The following is a 24241-nucleotide window of genomic DNA, read 5'->3' on the forward strand; positions in this document are numbered from 1 at the left end:
TGTCTAGGTTTCCACTCTTTCAGATGCTGACCACTGAGCACTTGGAGATCGTTGATGCATTTAGAAAGGTTTTGTTGGGCGGGCCCCGTGGCTGAGTGGTTAAAGTTCCACATGCTCCACTTCGGTGGCCCAGGTTCACGGGTTTGGATCCTGGGCTCAGACCTACTCAACTCACCGGCCACCCTGTGGCAGTGTCCCACATACAAAAAAGGAGAGGAAGATGGGCACAGATGTTAGCTCAGGGCTAATCTTCCTCAGCAAAAAGAAAACTTTTTTTTGGTTTTCCCTTAACATTAGATCCTACATATTTTAGTGGTTTCAGCAGGAGGCTGGGTTAGGATACCCAGCTGGTCATACCAGAGGACACAGAAGTCTTATTATGTCCACATCCCTTCCAGCTCCACACCCAACATCCCATGCCTTGCAGAGAGCCTGTGCTCATTAAATACAGCTGACAACTGAAACACAGCCTTATAATAAAAAACATTTAAATCGCTAAAACTGAAAATCAGGGCAGCTTTTCATTAAATTATAGCTTTAGTCAAGATTCTCCATTCAGCATTTTAAAATATCTCTCAGCTGAAATATAGGTTTGTGCTACATATTGTGGTTTGGCCTAGATATAGATTTTATTTGAAATAGTTTTAGATTGGTTAAACTTTTAAAAATATGCAATATAAAGCATCACAATCCAAGTTTCAGATATACACTAAGACCTACTACATTGAGGTAGAATTAATGTCATGTTTAAATTGTCAAAAATAAACTAAATCTTGATATCTTTTCATCTAAGCAGGAAAGAGGTGAATTTAATAAAAACTAAGCCTTGAAAAAGTCATTGAAGCTTTACATCGACAGATGACAGCCTTTGGTCCACGGAAAGAAACTAAAACTGGCAGTTTCATTCATTAATTTATTTTGGTACACATAACTTAGTAAAAACAATTCTGCCTACTTTCAGTTCTGCTAATTATTCCTTGGAGCCAAAAGCCATAATGATGATTGTTTTATGTCCCTCAGTGCAAAAATTGGAACAATGACACTGTCCATCCACTATAAGTACTATGAAGGCTAATGGTAAGGTTCCCTGAATCACCTGGAAGCAATGTTACAGATTCACAGAACAAACTGTTAACAACAAACTGACAACAGATTAAACACAACAGGTCAAAATACACTTGAGTGTACCACTTCAAGGTTCTGTCTGCTAAGCACCTGTATGGACTGGGCACAGCGCTCCAGCTGCAGAGAGAGGTAAGTGGGAGCCTGTCCCATGCTCAGCAAGCTCTCTGAGGGAGGAATCTGGGCAGGTCAGCAGCTGCATAACACTGGAGCCTGCAGAACAGTCAGGAGCACACGACTGAAATCTGAGTTCAGACCCCAGCTCTGCCACCTAGCTAGGGCAATTTAGTTAACTCTCTGTGTCTCAGTTTCAACTCTAAAGTGGGGATAATAATGCCCAACTAAGAGGGTTGCAGAGCTAAATAAGATCATGTACACCAGTGATAGTCACACTGGGTTCTTCAGAGTCCTAGGACTTCAGAAAGATGTTTGTCTGGAAATACAACATAAGATGGGGAAGCAGACTACTAAAAAGTGTTTGAAAAACAAAGATTTAGGCAATGTGATTAATACAGTCCTTGTACATCCGAAGTGTTCCAAAATGGTCACTGTTTTTATTCTTACCAAAAAGGAGGGGCACCTAACGCAGGGAGCTCTGGGAAGGCAGTCCAGGAGGGTTGATTCCTGAGTGAGAACCTGAAGAATGGGAAGGAAGTCGCAGGGAGAGAAGGGGAAAGCAGTTCCTGTCAGTGAGAGCAGCAGGAGGAAGACAAAAGCAACTCAGGAGAGAAATGGTCTTTCTGATCTTTTCCACTACCAGAGCAGACTCGATGTCCACAAGGGATTACTGGCAACAAAGAGAATTTCACACCTGGAGGGATCTGGCTCTCAGCAAGAAAGCAGATCAACCCTAAAGACTCCACCAAAAACTGTTAGAATTAATAAATGCATTCAGTAAAGTGACAGGACACCAAGTCAACACAGAGAAATGTGTGGCGTTTCTATACACTAAAAGTGAACGATCAGAAAGAAAAACTAAGAAAACAATCTCATTTACAATTGGATCAAAGAGAATAAAATACCTATGAACAAATTTAACCAAGAAGTTGAGGGGGCTGGCCCCCTGGCCGAGTGGTGAAGATCACGTGCTCCCATTCGGTGGCCCAGGGTTTTGTCGTTCAGATCCTGGGCACAGACATGGCACTGCTCATCAGGCCACACTGAGGTGGCATCCCACATAGCACCAGAAGGACCTGTGATTAGAATATACAACTATGTACTAAGGGGCTTTGGGGAGAAGAAGAAGAAGAAGAAGAAGAAAAAAAGAAAATGATTGGCAACAGATGTTAGCTCAGGTGCCAATCTTTAAAAAAAAGACGCTGAAAGACCTGTACACTGAAAACTACAAGACACTGATGAAAGCACTGAAGATGACACAAATAAATAACGAACAAGTGGGACTACATCAGACTAAAAAGCTTCTGCACAGCAAAGGAAACCATCAACAGATGAAAGGGCTACCCACAGAAGGGGAGAAGATATTTGTAAATCATACATCCAATAAGGGGCTAATACCCAAAATACATAAAGAACTCATACAACTCAACAACAAAAACCAAACAACTCAATTAAAAAATGGGCAGAGGACCTAAATAGACATTTTTCCAATGAAAATATACAAATGGCCAACAGGTAAAAGATAGTCAACATCGCTAATCAGGGAAATGTAAATCAAAACCACAAGGAGATATTACCTCAGACCTGTCAGAATGGCTATTATCAAAAAGACAAGAAATAAGTCTTGGTGAGGATGTGGAGAAAAAGGAACCCTCATGCACTGTTGGTGGGAACTGGTGCAGCCAGTATGGAAAACAGTATGGAGGTTCCTCAAAAAATTAAACACAGAACTATCATATGATCCAGCTATTCCACTCCTGGGTATTTATCCAAAGAACAGGAAAACACTAATTCGAAAAGATATGTACACTCCTGTGTTCACTGTGGCGTTATTTACAATAGCCAAGATACAGAAACAACGTAAGTGTCCATCGATGGATGAATGGATAAAGATGTGGTATACAGATGTATACACACACATAAGCACACAATGGAATACTACTCAGCCATGAAAAAGAGTGAAATCTTGCCATTTGCAACAACATTGGTGAACCTCGAGGATATCATGCTAAGTGAAATAAGTCAGACAGAGAAAGACAAATGTCACACAGTGTCACTCATTTGCAGAATCTAAAAAACAAACAAAACAAAATTAAACTCATAGATACAGAGAACTTGGTGGTCACCAGAGGAAGGGGGTTGGGGGGTGGGCGAAAGCGGTGAAGAGGGTCAGTTGCAGGGTGACAGATGGTGACTAGACTTACGGGGATAACCACTTTGTAGTGAATACAGATGTCAAATTATAATGTTGTACACCTGAAACTTACATTTAAAATAAAGAGAAAGCTGATTGAGCCACTCCACCATGCTCGGTCATTCTTAGTACATTAATGCTTTCTCATTTAGAATCAGACTTGTTTGCTCTTTTTCAAGACCAGGAGACCAGGACATTACAAGGCTATGTTGACAAAAACAAAACAAAACCATGACCAACAATCCATCACTGTGCTAACAGGTGCAAGCAAAAGAGAAGTAGATTAATGTTTTTAATCATCCTAAAATATGAGCTTTTTAATCATTCAAAGCTGTAAGCCTCTTGGCCCAGAATAAAGGCCAGAACTGATCTACAGAATCTGGAGTATAAACGAACATTTAGTGCAGGCATCAATCTAAGTTTTGCTTATAGAAACTTTTCTAGCGTTGCCTCTGCATTCTAAATTCAGGCACTATAGCTAACCTACTTTGGGCTTTAAGCATCAGTGTGAAGGCACGTGTACTTCTTAGTAAGCCATTATCATTAACCTGCTTGTACGAAAAGCTACTTTACTTGGAATCCTGCCTGGCCTTCACTGCCCTTCACAGCAAGATTCTCCTCCACTTCAAACTCCTGGAGTACATCGGTTTGCCTCTGGACTCCTAACCAAACCACCTTTCCTACTATAAGCATGTGAAATATTTAGTCTAGTAATGAGGATAATTTAGGATTAAAATGCCCTCTCTTCAAAATGGTACCCAAATTTGACAAATTTACCTTTTACAACACTAAAAATTCTATATTGAAAATTGAGTTAGCAGCCAAAATAAGAATACTGTCAAAGAACAAAGGAGTGAAAGTAAAAACAAACACTCCTGATAATACATGATTCCATAAAACTTCAGCTCAAATAATAAAAATAACCTTAAAAAATAATCTCTCTTGCTGTGATTTCTTATATAAAAAGGACAGCAAGTTTCAGTAACAGAGTTTAAACCACAACTCTAAACACACAGTATGTTATCTCCTGAATATATGGTTGATAACATATTTGTACCAATGCCTCAACAACCGGATTCACAGTCCTTGTAGAAGCTTTTGTAATCTACTCCCACAGGCAATGCTCTCAAATGAAGATATAAATTAGCAATCTTCAGACTGGGATTTGCCTGCCCTGGGGAGACGAACAACATTCTCAGGGATGAGCCAGCTCACATGGTTCTAGAAGATTAATTTTCAGGTCCTCAACTTCCTAAGGAGAACAGCTCTGGTCAGGTGGTCAGGGATCTCCTTTCACAACGGCCTGTCCCCAACTTTACAAACGAGGAGCAAGCTCCCCCCGTCCAGAATCTTAGCACAGCATTCGTGCTGGGTGTGGAAACCACCAACGCACCAGACAAGGCAGGTCAGCACGTCAGTGCCGAGCTGGGAAAGGAATGAGTCAGACAACTGGAGACAATGGCTTTTGCGACAGACGGTTTCCAATGCCTTGCCATCCACAAAATCAAAACTAGACCCAAAGAGTGCGCACCTAGTGACCATTACAGTTACACTTGATGAAAGATATCTATGTGATTTGTGTGTAAGTCGGGAGCTTAAAGAACTCGTGAAACTCCCACAGCACAATTCCCACCGTTTCCATCTTCTCATCTATGTGAACAACAGCACCTGTATTTATAAAAACAAAACCATCACACAGGCCAAAAAAGCCCAGACAGAACTGATGCTGAACCCTGTCTCTTGGAGCCATAACCAATATTCATCTAGGGAAACCTAATAATTAAAAAAAGTCTCATCGTCTCACTAAGAAAATAATTTACAACGAATGTCAACTCATTACCTTTAACAAATATTTATAAAAATGCACATTACATTTCATCGTTTTTGTACTACTAACAATAGTAACGATAACTCACTTCCAAAGAACTTTTCAAATCTTTTAACTTACATTGTCCAATACCATATCGATTTGCCACAGATGGCTGTGAGCTTGAACGTGGCTGGTCCAAACCGAAATGTGCTATAAGTGTAAAATACCAATTTTGAAAACTTTGTAATAAAAATACCTCATTAATAATTTTTATTTTGGTTACATGTTGAAATAATACTTTGGATGTATGGGGTTATAATGTATTATTAAAATTAATTTCACCTCTTTCCATTTTTCTTGAGACTACTCAAAAATTTTAAAGTATATATGTACTTCACATTATATTTGTATTGGACAGAACTGCCTTAGAATCTTATGGTCCATTGACACAAAAAATGATTTTAAATGTCTATGTTTTTGTTGCATAGAAGTATGACAAGGATATCAACACAGGACTCTCAAGTAAAAACGTAACAATAAAATTAGAAAATCTTTGCCATTGGCTTAATAAAATTCAAATTATCTGACAGATTTGTGTTCACAAAATGTTGTAGTTTTGTTCCCAATATCTGTTAAAATTAAATAGCTGAAAAAAAAACATTGTTTACACTGTTTTCCTCAGCTAAAACGTCCACTCTTCTCCACACTGTCCTAGCCTCCAGCCTGCAAACTCAGTGTCACATTTCTCCCCACACACATCAAGAGTACTTGCAGCACTGCCAACTGCTGCGGGAAAGCACGCTACCTGGGTCCGCACACTGCAGCAGGGCGATCGACTTGCCCCCGGGAGCAGCACACAGATCCAGAACCTTCTCCCCATCCCTCAACTCCAGAGCCAGCACTGGGAGGAGAGAGGCCGCATTCAGGAGATAGTATTTTTTTAGGTTTCCAACTTGGTGTCTTTCTGAAGGCATCCTGCCCGCAGTTGTGCTAAGGTAACACTTCATGGATTTAGGACAGTGGGGTAAAGATCCTTGGAAGACGGTGCGATAGCCCCTCAAACGTAAAGCCTCTTCCAGGTTGAAAGGATAATTGAATCGGTTTAGAAGGACAGCATACTGCCAGCAGCAGGGCGATGTTAGTATGTCCCTAGAAACAGAAACAGAACAAATATTATTATCACTCCCACTGACGCAACTCTGCAACTTAGTGGAGTGAATGTGGTCCTCATTTTCCACTTCACTCTCCTGTAACCTGCAGGGCAAGGGTCATACTGCTGACTCCTTTTGCCATAGCTCCAATGCAGCTCAACTTAGCACTGTGATGATCCTGTCTTTAAAAGTTTGGTATTTTCGAGTGAGGTCAGCATCATGGTGGAGTAAACTTTCCCAGTAATCCTCCCCCTCCAACATACAATGAAAAAACATTCTTACTCCAACAGAACACATACAAACACAACACAAAAAACATCGAAGAGACCCATGCAGCCATACCAGTGGGCAGAGTGGCTGGAGCCCCCCTTGGAGGAGGTGGAATGGGGTAAGACAAAACTTTGCCACCCCCCAAAGCCTGCGATCCAGGACTGCCAGAGGCCTCCGAGAGGGAAGGAATGGGGGAGGGGATGTTCATTTGCGGGAACAACAAGCATCCTGGAGGGCCCTCACAGCCTAGAGGGAAGCCCTCTATGGGGGCGAGAGCTTTCATGAGGGGTGACCTTATCAAGCCAACACCCCAGGAGAGCAGAGGAAGAAAACTCCTAGAGCACACAGGAGAAAGCACCCCTCCCCCCACCTGCCCACCAGGCTCCACCGTGCTGAAGGCACAGGGCTGATAACACGTGGCTCTCCACCCCTAAGAAGTGGCGATACGCAGTAACTGCAACCAAATAACACCAGGGTGCATAAAAAGAGCCACCAACATTACATCAAATCTCCAGACCAGAGAGAAAATGACGATTACCCAGGATTCAGTCCTGAGGACACAGAAATATGTGATCTAAGTGACAATGAATTCAAAATAGCAATCATCAAAAAACTCAATGAGGTAAAAGAGAATGTAAAGAAACAATTCAACGAGTTCAGGAGCTACTTCACAAAAGAGATTGAAACTATAAAGAAGAATCAATCAGAAATATTGGAGATGAAAGTCACAATGGAAGAGAGAAAACAAAATATGGATTCCCTGAATGCTGGTGTGAACATTATAGAGGAGTGAATCAGCATAATTGAACACAGACATGTTGAAATGCTCCAGACAGAGGAGAGAGAACTAAGACTAAAAACAAATGAAGAAAGTCTCTGAGAACTATCTGACTCAATGAGGAAATACAACATAAGAATTATAGGTATTCAAGAAGGAGATGAGAAGGAGAATGCAGCAGAAAGTGTGTTCAAAGTAATAACAGCAGAGAACTTCCAAAACGTGGGGAAGGAGATGGAAATCCATGTGAAAGAGGTTTCCAGATCTCCTAGATACGTCAGTGTAAAAAAGACCTACTGCAAGGCATATAGTAGTAAAACTAGCAAAAAAGAATGACAAAGAAAGTATACTAAGGGCAGCAAGGCAGAAAAAAATAACCTACAAAGGAACCCCTATCAGGCTTTCAGTGGATTTCTCTGCAGAAACCTTACAGGCTAGGAGAGAATGGAATGACATATTCAAATCCTTGAAAGACAAAAATTTTCAGCCAAGAGTGCTTTATCCAGCAAAAATATCCCTCAGATACAATGGAGAAATAAAAACTTTCCCAGATAGACAAAAGCTAAGGGACTTCATAGCCACGAGATGACCCAACAAGAGATCCTCAAGAAGGCCCTCATACCTGGGGGGAAAAAAACAGGGAGAAAGGAGTTACAAAGCACGGAGTAAGGAGATAAATTGGAAGACAATCAGATTGGGATAGCAAATAACTATAGCATTAAAGACAAAGAGAATGAAAACACCAACAATAAAGATAATCTGGTCATTTTAACCACAAACTCACAATACAAGATAGAATAAGATGTGAGAAAAACAACTTAGGAGGGGAAGAGGAAAGGGACTGAATCGGTTTAGATTAAGGAAACAAGAGGCCATCAGAAAATGGACTATCTTATACATGATATTCTGAATGCAAACCTCATGGTAACCACTAAACAAAAAAGCAAAACAGAGATACAATAAATAAGAAGAAAATAAAGAAATATATCATAAAAAAAGTACATAATTCAATGGGTAGAGCAAAACACATGGGACGAGAAACAAAGGATGCAGGAGAACTGGAAACGAAGAGATAAAATGGCAGTGTTAAGCCCTCATATATTGATAACCTCCCTAAACATAAATGGATTGAATTCTCCAATAAAAAAACACAGAGTGGCAAGATAGATTAAAGAACAAGACCCAACAAAATGCTGCCTTCAGGAAACACATCTCAGCTCCAATGACAAACACAGGCTCAGCATGAAAGGGTGGAAGATGATACTCCAAGCTAATGGGAAACAAAAGAAAGCAGATGCTGCGGTACTTATGTCAGACAAAGCAAACTTCAAGATAAGACAGGTAAAGAAAGACAAAGAGAGGCAGTATATAATGACCAAAGGGACATTCCATCAAGAAGAAATAACACTCATAAATATCTATGCACCCAACACAGGAGTACCAAAATTCATAAAGCAACCATTAATAAACCTAAAAGAAGACATTAATAATAACACAATAATAGTGGGGGACCTTAACACCCCACTCACATCAATGGATAGATCATCCAGACAGAAAAGCAACAAGGAAACAGTGGAATTAAATGAAAAGCTAAACCAGTTGGACTTAATAGACATACACAGAACACTCCACCAAAAAACAGCAGAATACACATTCTTCTCAAGTGTACATGGAACATTCTCAAGGATAGACCATATGCTGGGAAACAAGGCAAGCCTCAATAAATTTAAGAAAATTGAAATAATAACAAGCATCTTTTCTGATCACAATGCTATAAAGCTAGAAATTACGAGAAAAAAGCTGAGAAAGGGACAAAGATGTGGAGACTAAACAACATGCTATTGAACAAGTAACGGATCCTTGAAAAGATTAAAGGAGAAATCAAAAATTATCTGGAGACAAATGAAATTGAAAACATAGTATACCAACTCATATGGGATGCAGCAAAAGCCATATTAAGAAGGAAATTCATTGCAATACAGGATCACCTTAACAAACAAGAAAAATTCCAAGTGAGCAACCTCAAATTCCACCTAACGGAATTAGAAAAAGAATAAACAAAGCCCAAAGTCAGCAGAAGGAGAGATATAATAAAAATCAAAGCAGAAATAAATGTTATTGCAACGAAAAAGGAAGTAGAAAGGATCAAAGAAACAAAAAGCTGGTTCTTTGAGAAGATAAATAAAATTGACAAACCCCTAGCAAGACTTAGAAAGAAAAAAAGAGAAAAGTTCAGATAAATAAAATTAGAAACGAAAGAGGAGGAATAACAACGGATACCATAGAAATAAAATGGATTATAAGAGAATACTATGAAAAACTATATGCCAACAGAATGGATAATCTAGAGGAAATGGATAAATTATTACGCTCTTACAACCTCCCAAAGTTGAATCAATAGGAAACAGACAATCTGAATAGACCAAGCACAAGGAAAGAAATTGAAACAGTAATCAAAAGCATACCAAAGAATAAAAGCTCAGGATCAGACAGCTGCCCTGGGGAATCCTACCAAACTTTCAGAGAGGACTTAATACCTATCTGCTCAAGCTATTCCAAAAAATTAGGGAAGATGGAACACTTCCTAACACATTTTACAAAGCCAACATCACTCTGATACCAAAGCCTGACAAGGACAACACAAAAAAGGAAAACTGCAGGCCAATATCGCTGATGAACATAGATGCAAAAATCCTCAACAAAATTTTGGCAACCCAAATACAGCAACACATCAAAAGGATCATACATCATGATCAAGTGGGATTCATACCAGGGACACAGGGATGGTTCAACATCTGCAAATCAGTCAGTGTGATACACCACGCCAACAAACTGAGGAATAAAAACCACATGCTCATCTGAATAGATGCTGAGAAAGCATTTGACAAGATCCAACAGCCATTTATGATAAAAACTCTTAACAAAATGGGGATAGAAGGAAATCACCTCAACATAATAAAGGCCATATATGACAAACCCACAGCCAACATCACGCTCAATGGGCAAAACCTGAAGGCCATACCTCTGCGAACAGGAATAAGATAAGGATGCCTACTATCACCACTCTTATTCAACATAGCACTGGAGGTTTTGGCCAGAGCAATTAGGCAAGAGAAAGAACAAAAGGAGTCCAAATAGGGAGTGAAGAAGTGAAACTCTCGCTGTTTGCAGATGAGATGATCTTATATATAGAAAACCCTAAAGAATCCATCAGAAAACTAACAGAAATAATTAACAACTACAGTAAAGTTGTGGGGTACAAAATCAACTTACAGAAATCAGCTGCATTTCCATGTTCTAATAACGAACTTACAGAAAGAGAACTCAAGAATACAATTACATTTGCAACCACGACTAAAAGAATAAAGTACCTAGGAATAAATTTAACCAAGGAGGTGAAGGACTTATACAATGAAAACTACAAGACATTACTGAAAGAAACTGATAATGACATAAAGAGATGGAAAGAGATCCCATGCACGTGGACTGGAAGAATAAACATAGTTAAAATGTCCATACTAGCCAAAGCAATCTACAGATTCAATGCAATCCCTATCAGAATCCCAATGACACTCTTCACGGAAATAGAACAAAGAATCCTAAAATTCATATGGGGCAACCAAAGACTCCAAATTGCAAAAGCAATACTGAGAAAAAAGAACTAAGTTGGAAATATCACAATCCCTGATTTCAAAATATACTACAAAGCCATAGTGGTCAAAACGGCATGGTACTGGTAGAAAAACAGGCACACAGATCAATGGAACAGAACTGAAAGCCCGGAAATAAAACTGCACATCTACGGACAGCTAATCTTTGACAAAGGTGCCAAGAACAGACAATGGAGAAAAGACAGTTTCTTCAATAAATGTGGTTGGGAAAAGTGGACCACCACATGCAAAAGAATGAAGATAGACCATTATCTCACGCCATACACACAAATAAACTCAAAATGGATCAAGGACTTTAAAATAAGTCCTGAAACCATAAAACTCCTGGAAGATAATATAGGTAGTAAACTCTTTGACATAGAACTTAAAAGGATCTTTTTGAATACATGTCTTCTCAGACAAGGGAAACAAAAGAAAAAATAAACAAGTAGGAATTCATCAGACTAAAGAGCTTCTGCAAGGCAAAAGAAACTAGGATCAAAACAAAAAGACAACCCACCAGTTAGGAGAAAATATTTGCAAATCATATTAATATATAAGGAATTCATACAACTGAACAATAAAAAAACCAAACAGCCTGATCAAAAAACGGGTAGAGGATATGAACAGACATTTTTCCAAAGAAGATATACAGATGCCAATAAACAAAGGAAAAGATGGTCAACATCACTAATCATCAGGAAATGCACATCAAAACTACACTAAGATACCACCTTACACCTGTTAAAATGGCTATAACCACTAAGACTAAAAATAACAAATGTTGGAGAGGGTGTGGAAAAAAGGGAATCCTCATACACTGCTGGTGGGAATGCAAATGGGTGCAGCCAACTATGGAAAATGTATGGAGATTCCTCAAAGAACTAAAAATAGAACTACCATATGACCCAGCTATCCCACTACTGGGTATCTACCCAAACTGCTTGAAATCAACGATCCAAAGTAACATACGTACCCCTATGTTCGTTGCAGCATTATTCACAATACGCAAGACTTGGAAACGATGCAAGTGCCTGTCAACCGATGAGTGGATAAAGAAGATGTGGTATATATGTAAAATGGAATACTACTCAGCTATACAAACAGACAAATTCATCCCATTTGCAACAACATGGATGAATCTGGAGGGAATTATGCTAAGCGAACTAAGCCAGACTGAGAAATACAAACACCAGATGATTTCACTCATATGTGGAATATGAACACACACGTAGACAAAGAAAACAGTTCAGTGTTTACCATGGGAAGTGGGTTGGGGGTGGGCAAAGGGGGTGAGGGGGAGCACTTACGTGGTGACAGACAAGAAATAACACCCAAATGAAATTTCACGTTGATGTAAACTATTACGAACCCCCCCCCCCAAAAAAAACTATCAGGCTTTATGGCTCAATTTCAGTTACAATATTGAAAATTAATACACTTTTAAAAAACAAAAGTAAAACAATTAAAAAGTTTGATATTTTGTTCACTGTAGGTCTTTTCTTTTGTATAAGTTTTGGCCATTAAAATATTATTTATCTTGATCAGTGAGTTTCAGGGGCCCCTTAAAGTCTGCACTGGAGAGCATGCTTCATTTGCCTCAGGTAAGCCCCTCCCTTCAGAATATCTGGCCAAAGAAAATGGCCTGTATTTGCATACCTCTAAATCCATCAAAACAGATTTTAGTCTATTAGTCTTTGCACAGTGTTTTTCTCAGAGATGAATTTACAACTTGGAACCCGAGACTATTAATACTGGAGTTTTGGAAAAGCACTGCCACTGAAGGGGTTTAAAGGAAAGAGTGTGGAAGCTCTCCTCTGAGGAATATGGAAGGACGGAAAGCTAACAACTGTGAACCTACAGTTAGGTTGAGTGAGCCTACTGAGGTCGTCAGCGGCTCAGACATGAAGCCAAGAGTGGTTTAAGAATCACAGAAGGGCCTTCCTAATTTTTTATTTGGTCCAACAGTTAGATCTCTTGACAATCACAAGCTCACATCAACTGACAGATGATAGAGCAGGAAATATTTAACTTATTCACCAGCTGACCTTTCTGGCTGAGTTATTTGGGAGCCTCATTAACCACAGTCAATTATGTAAATTCCAGATGCTACCCACCCTGGAGTTGCCTGTGTGAGGAATGCTGGATCAAAACATGATACCTGCGAGCCCAAGGGTGCCAAGTGAATTCCAGCTGAGGGCTCACATGTAACATCGCTTTCTCCTGTCGTTTCCTTCTCCTGTGATGGTGCATCTCAGGAGCCCAAGGTATCTGCTTCAGCTCTTCTGAAGGATGACAACCTCTTAGTTTAAGAAGGTACTCTGAAACGTTCCCGTGCCTCAAGTGTCTGTAAAAGACTGCTGGGCCTACCCTGGAGTTTCTGATTCAGTAGGTCTGAGGTGGGGCCTGAGAATTTGCATTTCTAGAAAGTTCTCCACCGATACTGATGCTGTGGGTCCTATGACTACACTTTGGGGACCACAGCACTAAAAGAGACCCCAAAAGGAAATGTGTGAATGCCACTGTTGTGAATCTTACGTCCGTCCATCCCATTCTTACCCTCCAAACTGGATGAAAATCTATCCTGGGTTTTGAGTCACATACTAACAGAGAAATAGTGGTCAGAAACATAACCCAATTAACACAGGCTGGAGTGGCTTGGCCTGCATCGTGTCCACCCATTAGCTAACAAATAGTAGGTCACTTTCAACCAGTTAATATCTGACAGGGCAAATCTCCATTCCTTTTTTTTTTTTTTTCAGAACTTACAAAGCTATTTCAGAACATCTATTCTTTCAGAGGAACTTGAGAATCAGATGGTCAGTTAAAAATAATTTATAAAATACTTGTGTAAATAGATTGTAACCCTGACTAGGGTTGTAGTAAATGCACTAAACTGGGGAGAACTAACATCTGTACTGTATTCAGTCTTCCCAACCCTGACCACCATGCGTCTCTCCACTCATCCACATTTCCTTTCAGAGCCCTTAGCAAAGGTTCTTCATTCTACTTATTTCCTTCTAACCTTATCATACAAAAGGACTGTTAGTTTACAAACACCACTGATTGTTGTGTTTACCCAATGTGTCAAAACTGGAAGGATGAGGAATTAGAGGCACCCTGAGGAAGGAAGTTCCAGGCAGAGGTTGAGGAGGGGCAGGGCACATGGGGACTCAGGTCTGCTGTGCCTCATAGCAGGAGACTACGGGGTCAAGTACAACACGCCAAAGTTTAAATCCTATCTTGTAAGTGATGGGAAGGCACTGAAAGACTGCAGGGAGAGAGCCTCATTAGACTTAAAACATGCACTCATGGTAGAACGAGGCAGGAATCTTCAGAAACTAGTCTCTCTCACCCTTTAACAACTAGAAAACATAAAGCCTTGCTTAGAACAGATTAATTTTCTGATCCCTCCTAACCTACACCCAGACCCACTGAACCACATGAATTTCCTGGAACAAGTTTTCTTCAGCGTTCACCAGTCTCTGCATGAACTGCCTCTCTCCTCTCCTCTCCTCTCCCACCCACCTGTCTCCCACTGACTCTCCCCGCTCTGCTCAGGGGGCGGTTTAGGCTTCATCTCCCAGGGAAGCCTTTCTCCTATCACCCAATGCCCGGTCCTCCTCATTCCAACAATATTAACAGTAATCACTAGTGATTGGATGTTTACTATCCTCATTTAACCATCACAACGACCGTGAAGGGCAGCTATTACCCCCATTCTAGAGGTTATGGAACAGGCTTTCAGAGACTTGGCAACTCAGCCAAGGTCTCGTCGCTACTAAGCAGAAGTACCTGATTCAAGATTCAGCCGGCTTTAGAGTCCAAAAGGAGTGTGAGACCTGGCACTGAGCACTGGCGGTGTACAGCCCAGAGCAGCAGTTTCCACCCCAACCCTCCCCTGGTGCCAGGGGCCCTGGGCTCCCAGAAGGAGGCCTACTGTCTCTAACAAAGACTCTAACAAAGAGAACAGCTGACATACTCTGCCCTGAGGACCAGCTGCAACAGAACCACCTCAATGCAGGGACTGCTGAGGCTGCTCAGGTGGGTGCTTCCCAGTCCTAAGGAGGCAAAGCTGTGGAGTCATGTGGGTCTCAGCTCCCCCTGCACCCACACACCAGGGACCCCCCTCCCCCCAACACAGACACAACCTCCAGTGCTTGCACTGGTAGGATGATGCCCTGGGGCTGGCAGGACAGTGGCCACTCAGGTCCAAAGCTCTGACGAATGGGCAAGCAGCCCAGCAGACAGTAGAGGGAGTGTACATTAGAAGACTCGAGAAGACGCTGGTCAGGGGCCACACTGCAGGCCTCCTCCTGATTCGTAAGGAGGGGCCTGCAGCTGCTCTACTCACTGGTCTCTGAGGTCGGGAAGTTCAAGTACACCAGCATCAGGAGAACGGGGACCCCGCAAGGTCAGCGACGCGCAGATGTTTTGGTAGTACATCCACTGACACCATTTTGAAAAAACTGTACCCTCTGGCACATTTTAAGTTAACATCAAAATCATCACCATGTGTTTAAGGATGTAATTTCCAGCATACTGTAAAAATTGACATTTTAAAATACACTTATACCACGTTTCAAAATGTATCCAGTGGAATCTAAACACCAGACTGATGGTGAAACCCATCAATGTATATTTAAATTCAACCGGTGGGAAATCCACTGTTTCTGGTCCTCTCTTACCTAGGGTCTATTTTCCGATATAATTTTATCCTAATACACTTTTGTGCTCAAGCGTCTTTATTACCTCATCATACTTCTCCACCCCACAAATGCATGTGTGCATACACTAAATTTGTTTTCACCATGGCCCTAAATCTCTTAAAGTGTTAAAATGGTAACTTCTAGATTGTTATCAATAAAATTATTAGTACAAAATTGGTCAAAGTACCATTACAGATTTGGTAGATATAAAAAGGAAAAATTGATAGGAAATGGATCTCTTAATGAGCTTTTTTCCATATATCCAGGGATATTACCTGTGCTATAATGAGTCAGGATTGAACATCAATTTTGTTCCTATTTTATGTTTTTATAAGGGCTAAGAAGAACCTTCACTTAAATAAATGGGTGAGAATCAAACACATTTTGTTATAGCAATGTCTCCCTTTTTTAAAATTTTCTTCTGAGCTATATGCCCAAGTCACTTAATGATCTATCTTCAAAATTACTCTAAATGATCTGTTAGCTGACAACTCAAGGGGAGTTCCTCTACTTTTGCTGAAAACAAACCTCGGAAACCCTCTGACCTGTCACAGAATCTGTTAGTTGCTGGTCGTCTACTTTCTAGACCCTCATGGTGCTGTTCCCACAGTCTCCCCTGAAAGAACGCAGAGGGTCTGCAGGGTGAAAGTACACCCTCCGGTAAGTGGAAACAGACAGTCACAGAAGGGCAGGCTGGGAGGAGGAAGCGGCCCTCAGGCACAGGGAGCACAGGAATTTTCTGGAAGCACATGGGCCGAAACTGAGCAGCTAGAAACCAACTGCTGCAGCTTGCCTGTGCCCGCACATCCCCTGAAAAAGCGCACCATATACTATTTGGACAATGTTTGTTCCTTGATATGATTCTTTTCAACTTTCCTGTGATTCCGTTCTTTTCTCTTACTATTCTAGTATCCATTCTACCATCCAATCCAATGATGAGGATGAAAAATCACTTTACCTAGACATTGTTAAGGACAATTGGTATAACCCTGAACATTACAAAACCAACTGAATTTTCAGGATCAAAAACCCAGAAATCCCTTTTTTTTATCGCTACTGTCATCCACTATAGGCACTCCCTCAATCACTGTGAATGTCCAGTTTAAAGACACAGAATCGATCAATCCATGGAAGTGCTCCAAAGGATGTTTTCCAGCCATTCTACTTGACTCTTCAGAGATTCGAGTGGTGGGCTATGGCCTCCTGCTCTCTCCTGGCCTGCTTCCTGCTGGTCTCTCACCAGGTGATCTGTGTCCACACCTGTCACCCACAGTGCCTCCGATGGAGTCCTGAGGAAAGGTCTGTGGAGACGACAAAGGCTGAGCACCGCCCAGGGCCTCCAGAGCCTGCGGCAGCACATGGCTGCGGAAGGGTCAAGGCCCAGGCCGCAAACCAAGATGCTGCAAGCTTTCTACCCTCTGACTGTAAAGGGGCCGAAGCTACCACTTCACTGAGATTTGCACAAATTAAGGTTAAAACGTGTATAAAGCCACATAAGCAACAAAATCGGAATCTAGACACTAGTTTATGTCTGCCCTCCCCAACCCCACCCCACTCCACCCCTTCACAGATGCTGGGAATGCAATCTTGTGATAAAAATATCTTTCCCCCCTGTAGTGGACTATGGTGAACTCTGAGTTAGCGAGGAGACTGTCCGAATAAAAAATATCCACAGACGGCCAGACTCAACTGGGGCTTCTTTTTTTTCTTTCCACAAAGTGCACACAAAATTTCCAAAGTTCATAAAGATTTCCAACTAATCCTCCATTCATACATTTGAGGACAGAATATATAGAATCCATCTTTGTATCCCCAGTGCTTAGCCCAGTGCCTAGCAGATAAACACCACCTAAAGTGTGAATAAGCAGATGACTTGCCCAAGTCTTAAGGTACTGGTTCTTCAAGATCCTCCCTTGTCAGGGAAGAGACAAGCAATTTAGTAAATGATGAGGATACAATCATGAAAGAATTACAACAGCTGTTATAAAAAAAATGCAATGGAAACACACAGTGCAGAACTAACTTTGCCAAGAGTATCTGGGGAAGCATGATGAAGAACTGGTTAATATCACTAACAGTAATAAAATACTGCTAACGTGTATCGAGGCTTTACTACTTGTCCAACAATATTCCAAGCACTTTGAATATACATAATTTCCTTTTATCTTCCCAAATAATTCTTTGAAATGGATACTATTTCCTCTCTACAGAGAGGGATAGTGAGGCACTCATCTAGGTCATACACTACAAGACGCAGAACAGATCCGAACCCACTCTGTCACGACTTACAGAGGGAGCAGCAAAGGGTCATTCCTCCAGAGGGAACAGCACATACCATCCGAAACGGAGGAAGGAGCCTGTCTAGGTGTGATACTGCAGACGGTGGGGAGCAAGGGAGGCCTTCCCTCCAGGACACACAGAACATGGCAGCACAGCAGAGTGGCTAAGACAGACTCCCCAGGCCCCCCCAAGTGAGCCAGGCATCACTGGGCAAGTTACTTCACCTCTGTATGCCTCAGCCTTCCTACCTATAAAATGGAAGTATATCTCCTCAGAGGGCTGTGCAGAGGATTATGTTGTTATTTGTAGGGTCATTAGAACATTGCCTGGCATATAGTGCCATAAGAGCAGTAGATAAAAATAAGCAAACAAATACATACTAAAGGTGGGAGACTGTTGCACTACGCCAGGTAAGACATGGTGCAGGCCTAAGTAGTCACAGTGGCGATAAAAAGGAGATCCACGCTAAGAAACCTGTTAGGCAGCAGCCACAGCACTTGGAGGGCATAGATTGTGATGGGGGCAGGGCAGTGGTGTGTACAAGTACACAGTTAGGGAGTCCCCAGGAACACCCTCACTTCTGACACCAACTGTAAGTCTGGAGTCCCCAAGACCACTCTCAGGTTTGGTTAGAGGCTGGGAGGACACACAGGACTCACTGCCAACTCGTGGTCATGGTTACAGTTTATTATACAGACGCTCGGAGAGGAGTGCAGGAACATCCAAGACGTGAAGCGTCAGACAAGGGTAACGTCTCCCTGCAGCCATGTGTGACAACACGCACAGGAGCACTGCCAACCACAGAGGACCACCAGAGCCTTGGTGGCTAGACTTTAGTGGGGCTCAGTCACACAAGTGGCTGCCCACTCGGCTGATCTGTATCTCCAGACCCTCCAGAGATGGAGGCCGAGCTGGTCCTGCGGCTCACAGCCGCCACCATAAATTACATGGGTAGACCTTCCCGGGGGGCCCAAGCCCCCAGGTAAACAGACACTCTCAGGCAGGACACTCCAAGAGCTGAGAGCAGACACCAGACTTGTTTTTGAGTAAGGTTCCTTCTTTAGCGCAAAAGCAGTGAAGGTGTGAAGAAGCAGCACCAGACCGATGGGGTGCCTTCAACTGAGACAAAGCAGCAAATGGCAACACAGGTTTGGAAGAAAAAATACTATGCTTTTGAGTGTGCCTGGTATGGAGCTGAGTGAAGGTTCCAGAAAACACCCACGGGACTGAAGCCTGGGAAGGCCCGCACAGCCTGAGAGGAGAGCACAGTGAGGGAGGCTGTCACCCCAGGAGCCGGCGCACCTGCGGGAGAGCGCACAGGCAAGGCCGGGACAGGTTAAATCCAACTTTAAAGGGGTGCTCAGAGGGTGACGCACAAGAAAGGTGATTATGAAACAACTAAAATAAATACCAACCCTTCCCCACTACTGTGAGAAACTAAAATTATGGAGTAAATTACTTCCCAGGTAGGACAAACTACACTTACTTTCCCTGGAAGTAGACTCCGCAAGCACGAAGTCTTGCAAATAAACAGTTAAAAACCAAAAACACTTCTGTTCTCATTTCTCCACGCCATCTTCCATGCACAGACTACTTTCTATGCTGAGAAAGCCTCTACTGTGCCCATGGCAAATTTACCACGTTTATGCAAAACTTAACCACGAAAACACAACAAAAGGTAGATGAAGCAGAAGGCACAGCTAATTAAATGGACTTGAGGTTCACTGCTCATTTTGTTTGGGGTCAAATAATTCATAAATCTGTCTGAGTACATTAAATACAAGAATAACTCATTACAGGGTATGAGCAGCCAGACCACTACAAAATCTGGAGACAATATACCTCTTGAAATCTCTCTTTTTAATCATCTATGTGTGCCTAACACCACCTAGGTATGAGAGGCACTGGAAGAGGGTCAGCAGTGGAGTCCTCGAACCAGAGAGCCCAGGCCCGGATCCCTGCGGGCCTGCTCGCTCATCCAGGGAGCCCGGGCTAGTCACTTCACCTGTGCTGTCTCCTCAAGTGAACCCATCACACTTCACTAGTCACTGATTCTTCTTTCCTCTGTGATAGAAGTCACCCACTTTAAACTCCAGTTTAAACCACCACTCTAAACTACATTTTCATATTACAGTATTTACAAGTTCTAAAACAGCTTAACTTGTCCCAAAATTATCTCAGAACCACCTCAGACTTTATCGTTATTTGTAAAGACTTAACTGTTTTTTTAAATGATGCTTACAGTTGTCCTTCGTAAAGGAGAAACTCTTCCTGAGCTGACCCAAAAGAAGACGAACAAGATGGTTATCTGAGCAGTCCCCGATACGTCTGCAGCCAGTAGCTTCCCCCCGAGGGAAACGTGGGGTTTGCCCCAAACTTCCGCGTCCTACCTCAGCCTCAACGCCCGCGCCTTTGCCAAGGCGGCCCCCGGGAGTCCCCAGGACCTGGCTCCCGGGCGTGCTGGTGCCTCAGGGCTGCTGATCAGCCATCCTGCGGGCCGCTCGGGAAGCCGCGGTCGCGGTCGCCCCGCCCTGCTGCGCGCACCCGCTGCAGGACCCCACGGGCCGCCGGGCTCCGAGCGGTCTCCGGGGCACGACCCAGAGCCACATCCCGGGAAGGCCGACTCAGCACGCGCACACCAGGCTCCGCTCCCTGATGCCTGCGCCTTAAGGCCTACACCGTTCTCTGCAAAGCATCTGCACACGTGAGTGTGCACGTGTTCAACGCCCAGCAGCCCCGACACCGGGAAGAAACGCGGGGACCAAGCGCAGGGCTCTAGCCGGGATGGAGACGTGCTGGCTTCAGGGCGGTGCGCTATCTTCCGAATTTCAGGAACCTCAGAAGTCTCCTTCTAGACTTCCGCACTACAGCGTCACTTTGTCAGACGGGCGCGTCCCTGTTTCGGAGACGAAGCAGCCTCCAAGGCGAGGCCGGCGGCGGCTCCGGCACCGGGTCTCCCCCTCCAGCGGCTCCGTCCCGTCCTCCCTCCCGCCCACAGCGCCCCGGCCGCGTGCTGTCCCCCGGAGCCCGGGGCGGCCCCACTGACCTGACCGCGGCCCAGGCGTCGCCGAGCTCGCTGGAGTACTGGGCGTCGAAGTGGTCCAGCACGACTCCGCACACCCGCCGGGCCAGCCTGCGCTCCGGCGCCGCGGTCAGCTGCGGGACAGGGGCACGGCGGTCACACCCGGCACGCGGACGCCAGCTCACGCCGGCGGCAAGCCACCGAGACCGGACGCCCCGCAGCAGGCACTTCGCGACGGGCGCCTCCGCGAAGCGAGCGGGCCGCGGCTCCCACTTGGAAGAAGAGGGCGCGTCCGCGGGAGCAGGGGCGGGGGGACCCTGCGGCGCCCACAGGGAGCGGTCAGGGACGAGCCCGCGGCGCCCACGGGGAGCCGGGTGACACCCTGGGCCCGGCGACAAGCACACGCAGCCTGTATCCTTGCGACTCTCCGTCAGCGTACAACTCCTCCACGCCCGCTTATCCGGAGGTAAACTCCGCCACGTCCCGCGGACGCCGCCCCCGCCCTCATCCGGGCCATCCGGGTCCCCGCGCCCTCGTCCGGGTCCCCGCGCCTCCGGGACGCGCGCCGGCTCCCGGCCCCGCCGGGCTGAGGGCGGGTCTCGGGGTGAACCGCGTCCCCGGGCCGGCTGTGCAGCCGCAGATCCCCGACCACCAGCCCCTCCCGCCGCCGTGACAGCGCACGAAGGCCGGCCCGCTCTGGGCGTCCTCGGCCCGGCCCTCACCCGGGTCAACACCATCCCGCTAGGACACGCCAGACGCCAGCTCCACGCTGCCCGGCAACGAAAGATCCAGGAAGCAAAACAGCTAGGCTTCCGGGTTCCGCCGGAATCCGCTCTCATCCCTCACGTTTCCGGTTCCACACCTCGCGGGACAGTGCTTTGCCTGTGTTATCAAAATCTTGCCAAAAAGGCCTAGGTCCCGCGAGAGGCACGAGGGAAGTTTTTTCTGCGGGCGGCTGGAGGAGGCGGTGCCTACTCCCGGGGCGAGGGCGGAACCTGTGGGCCGGGAGCCGGGCCCTTGGTTGGGGTGCGGCGGTGGGCGGAGCCCTGGGGCGGGGCCTTGGCCGGGGTGGGGGGCGGGGGGCGGAGCCCTTCGGTGGGGGCAGGGCCCGAGCCGCTGAGGGGTAGGGACCGTGGGCGGAGACCCCGGGTGGGGGCGGGGCTCTCGTTTTGGGCGGGGCGGGGGGCGGTGTTGTGGGCGGGGCATGGGCGGGGAGAGGGCGGAGCTCTATTTCAGGGCGGGGCGGAGCCGGGGGCGGGGAGAGGGCGGAGCTCTGTTTCGGGGCGGAGCCGGGGCGGGGCGGAGCCGGGGGCGGGGAGAGGGCGGAGCTCTGTCTCGGGGCGGAGCCGGGGCGGGGCGGGGAGAGGGCGGAGCTCTGTCTCGGGGCGGAGCCGGGGCGGGGTGGAGCCGGGGGCGGGGCCTGAGCGGCCGGGCCCTGGAAGCCGCGCAGCGCGCTTGCGCGCCTGGCTGCGCGTGTGCGGGGCTCAGGCAGGGGAGGGGCGTTCTTGTCGCTCTTAGGTTTTGTTGTATGATCATTTTTTCAAAATGTTGTCAGAGGCGAAACTATTAATCTATCAAATCTGATGACCCGCCGTTACCCGGATATTCAGAACTCAGGATGAAAGGATGCATATGATGAAAAGGAAATTGTCACGCGTTTCCTAAAATGGCCCATTGGCATAATTTTTCTTTTAATGGGAAGAGTTAAATGACTAAATCGATTGAATGACGCAAGTAAAGCCCTTAGCACAGAGACCAGGAAACAGTGAAGGCCAAACTTCAGCTGTGCTGAGTACGATTCCGCTGTCGCGACCTTCTGGTCATCGTCGTCAGGCCCTGAGACCGATGAGGCCGCAGCGCCGCGTGCGCCCCGCAGTGCCGGGTTCCCGCCGGAGCCGTGACCTGTGTGTGTGTTAGTGCTGCTCTGAGTGCCCCCGTGTAACTGCAATCAGCAGATTATCAGAAAATCGGGGTAATGTGGTACCTAACGTTTAACGAGCATCGTCAATTTGAGACCCTTGATGCTCAAAGTATCAGTACAGGTGTATACTATAGGTGCAAATCTTAAGACCGTGAAAAGATACATGTCATTGCCACTAATGTTATTTGAAGCTTAATATATTTATTTAAAGAAGTTCCCCAATAATCTAAAACTGAATTTAGATTTGGTGCAAAAGAAAATTTAGTAGTAAGGAGTGAAATGATTAAATGTGTGCGGTTTATTGGATGTGTAGGAAAAAGTCATTAGTCTACCTTTCAGTCTCTACTTAGAGATTTTATATAATTTATTTTTACTGTGCTTATTATAGAATGTTGCATTTAATGAATTAATGTGACAGTATATTTGCAATGTAGACATATAAAAGATTTTTAAGCAGGTAGTAGAAATCGTGTATACTTTATTTCTTTTAAAGAAAGTGGACGTATGCTTGGAAAGAGGTTGTGGTAGTTCTATTGTATTGTTTTGTGACTCAGTGTATTTCTGTTCTCTCATTTTAAATAAACTGATGCTTATTGAAGAAAATTATTTTAAAAAGCCTATGATGGGGCCAGCCCCGTGGCCAAGTGGTTGAGTTCGTGTGCTCCATTTTGCCGGCCCAGAGTTTGGATCCTGGGTGCAGACATGGCACCGCTCATCAGGCCATGTTGAGGTGGCGTCCCATGTGCCACAACTAGAAAGACCACAACTAAAATATACAACTATATACTGGGGGGATTTGGGGAGAAAAAGCAGAAAAAAAACAAAAGATTGGCAACAGTTGTTAGCTCAGGTGCCAATCTTAGAAAAAAAAGGCTATGAGAATGAAAGTGAAGCGTAATGCCACTAAAGATAATCACTATTAACATTTTGGTGTCTTTCTCTAATTTTATACATTTTCAGGGTTGATCGAAAGCATTTATATATATATAAAGGTTGATCAAAAGTTTTCATAAGCATTTTCTTATATTAAAAATTCATATACATCACTCCTGGAAGTTACACAGTGTTCGAAGGTGTGGAGGTTATCATACTTACTAGCTAGCTCCTTATTCTTGATAAATATTTTTGCTCATGAATCTTTCCATGTCTGTTAATCTTACAATTTTTTATTACATCCTTAGTTTGGGTAAGTTTTTAAATCTTCTTAGTTATTATAG

General features: G+C 44.4%; 1 protein-coding gene across 16 annotated transcripts in view; it reads right to left on the reverse strand.

The window, feature by feature from the left end:
- The window catches only part of NSUN3 (NOP2/Sun RNA methyltransferase 3), a 59445-nt gene extending 37289 nt beyond the window's left edge, over positions 1 to 22156 (reverse strand). For 12 of the 16 annotated variants that reach the window (XR_011428909.1, XR_002801919.2, XR_011428902.1 and 9 more), the window contains exons 1-4: positions 21826 to 22081; positions 21128 to 21237; positions 6049 to 6392; positions 5382 to 5453 (exon numbers count right to left, since the gene is read on the reverse strand). Coding sequence is in view for 4 of the 16 variants with exons in the window: in XM_070242929.1 (XP_070099030.1) it covers positions 5382 to 5453; positions 6049 to 6392; positions 21128 to 21237; positions 21826 to 21942 (643 nt within the window). In the remaining 12 variants the exon portion in view is untranslated. Of the gene's footprint in view, positions 1 to 5381; positions 5454 to 6048; positions 6393 to 21127; positions 21238 to 21825 lie in introns of all 16 variants that reach the window. The other 4 variants (XR_011428910.1, XR_011428911.1, XM_023623991.2 and 1 more) reach the window with 2 other exon arrangements.
- Positions 22157 to 24241: the final 2085 nt, after the last annotated feature.

This window comes from Equus caballus, chromosome 19 (genome assembly GCF_041296265.1).
Source record: "Equus caballus isolate H_3958 breed thoroughbred chromosome 19, TB-T2T, whole genome shotgun sequence".
Lineage (NCBI taxonomy): Eukaryota > Metazoa > Chordata > Mammalia > Perissodactyla > Equidae > Equus > Equus caballus.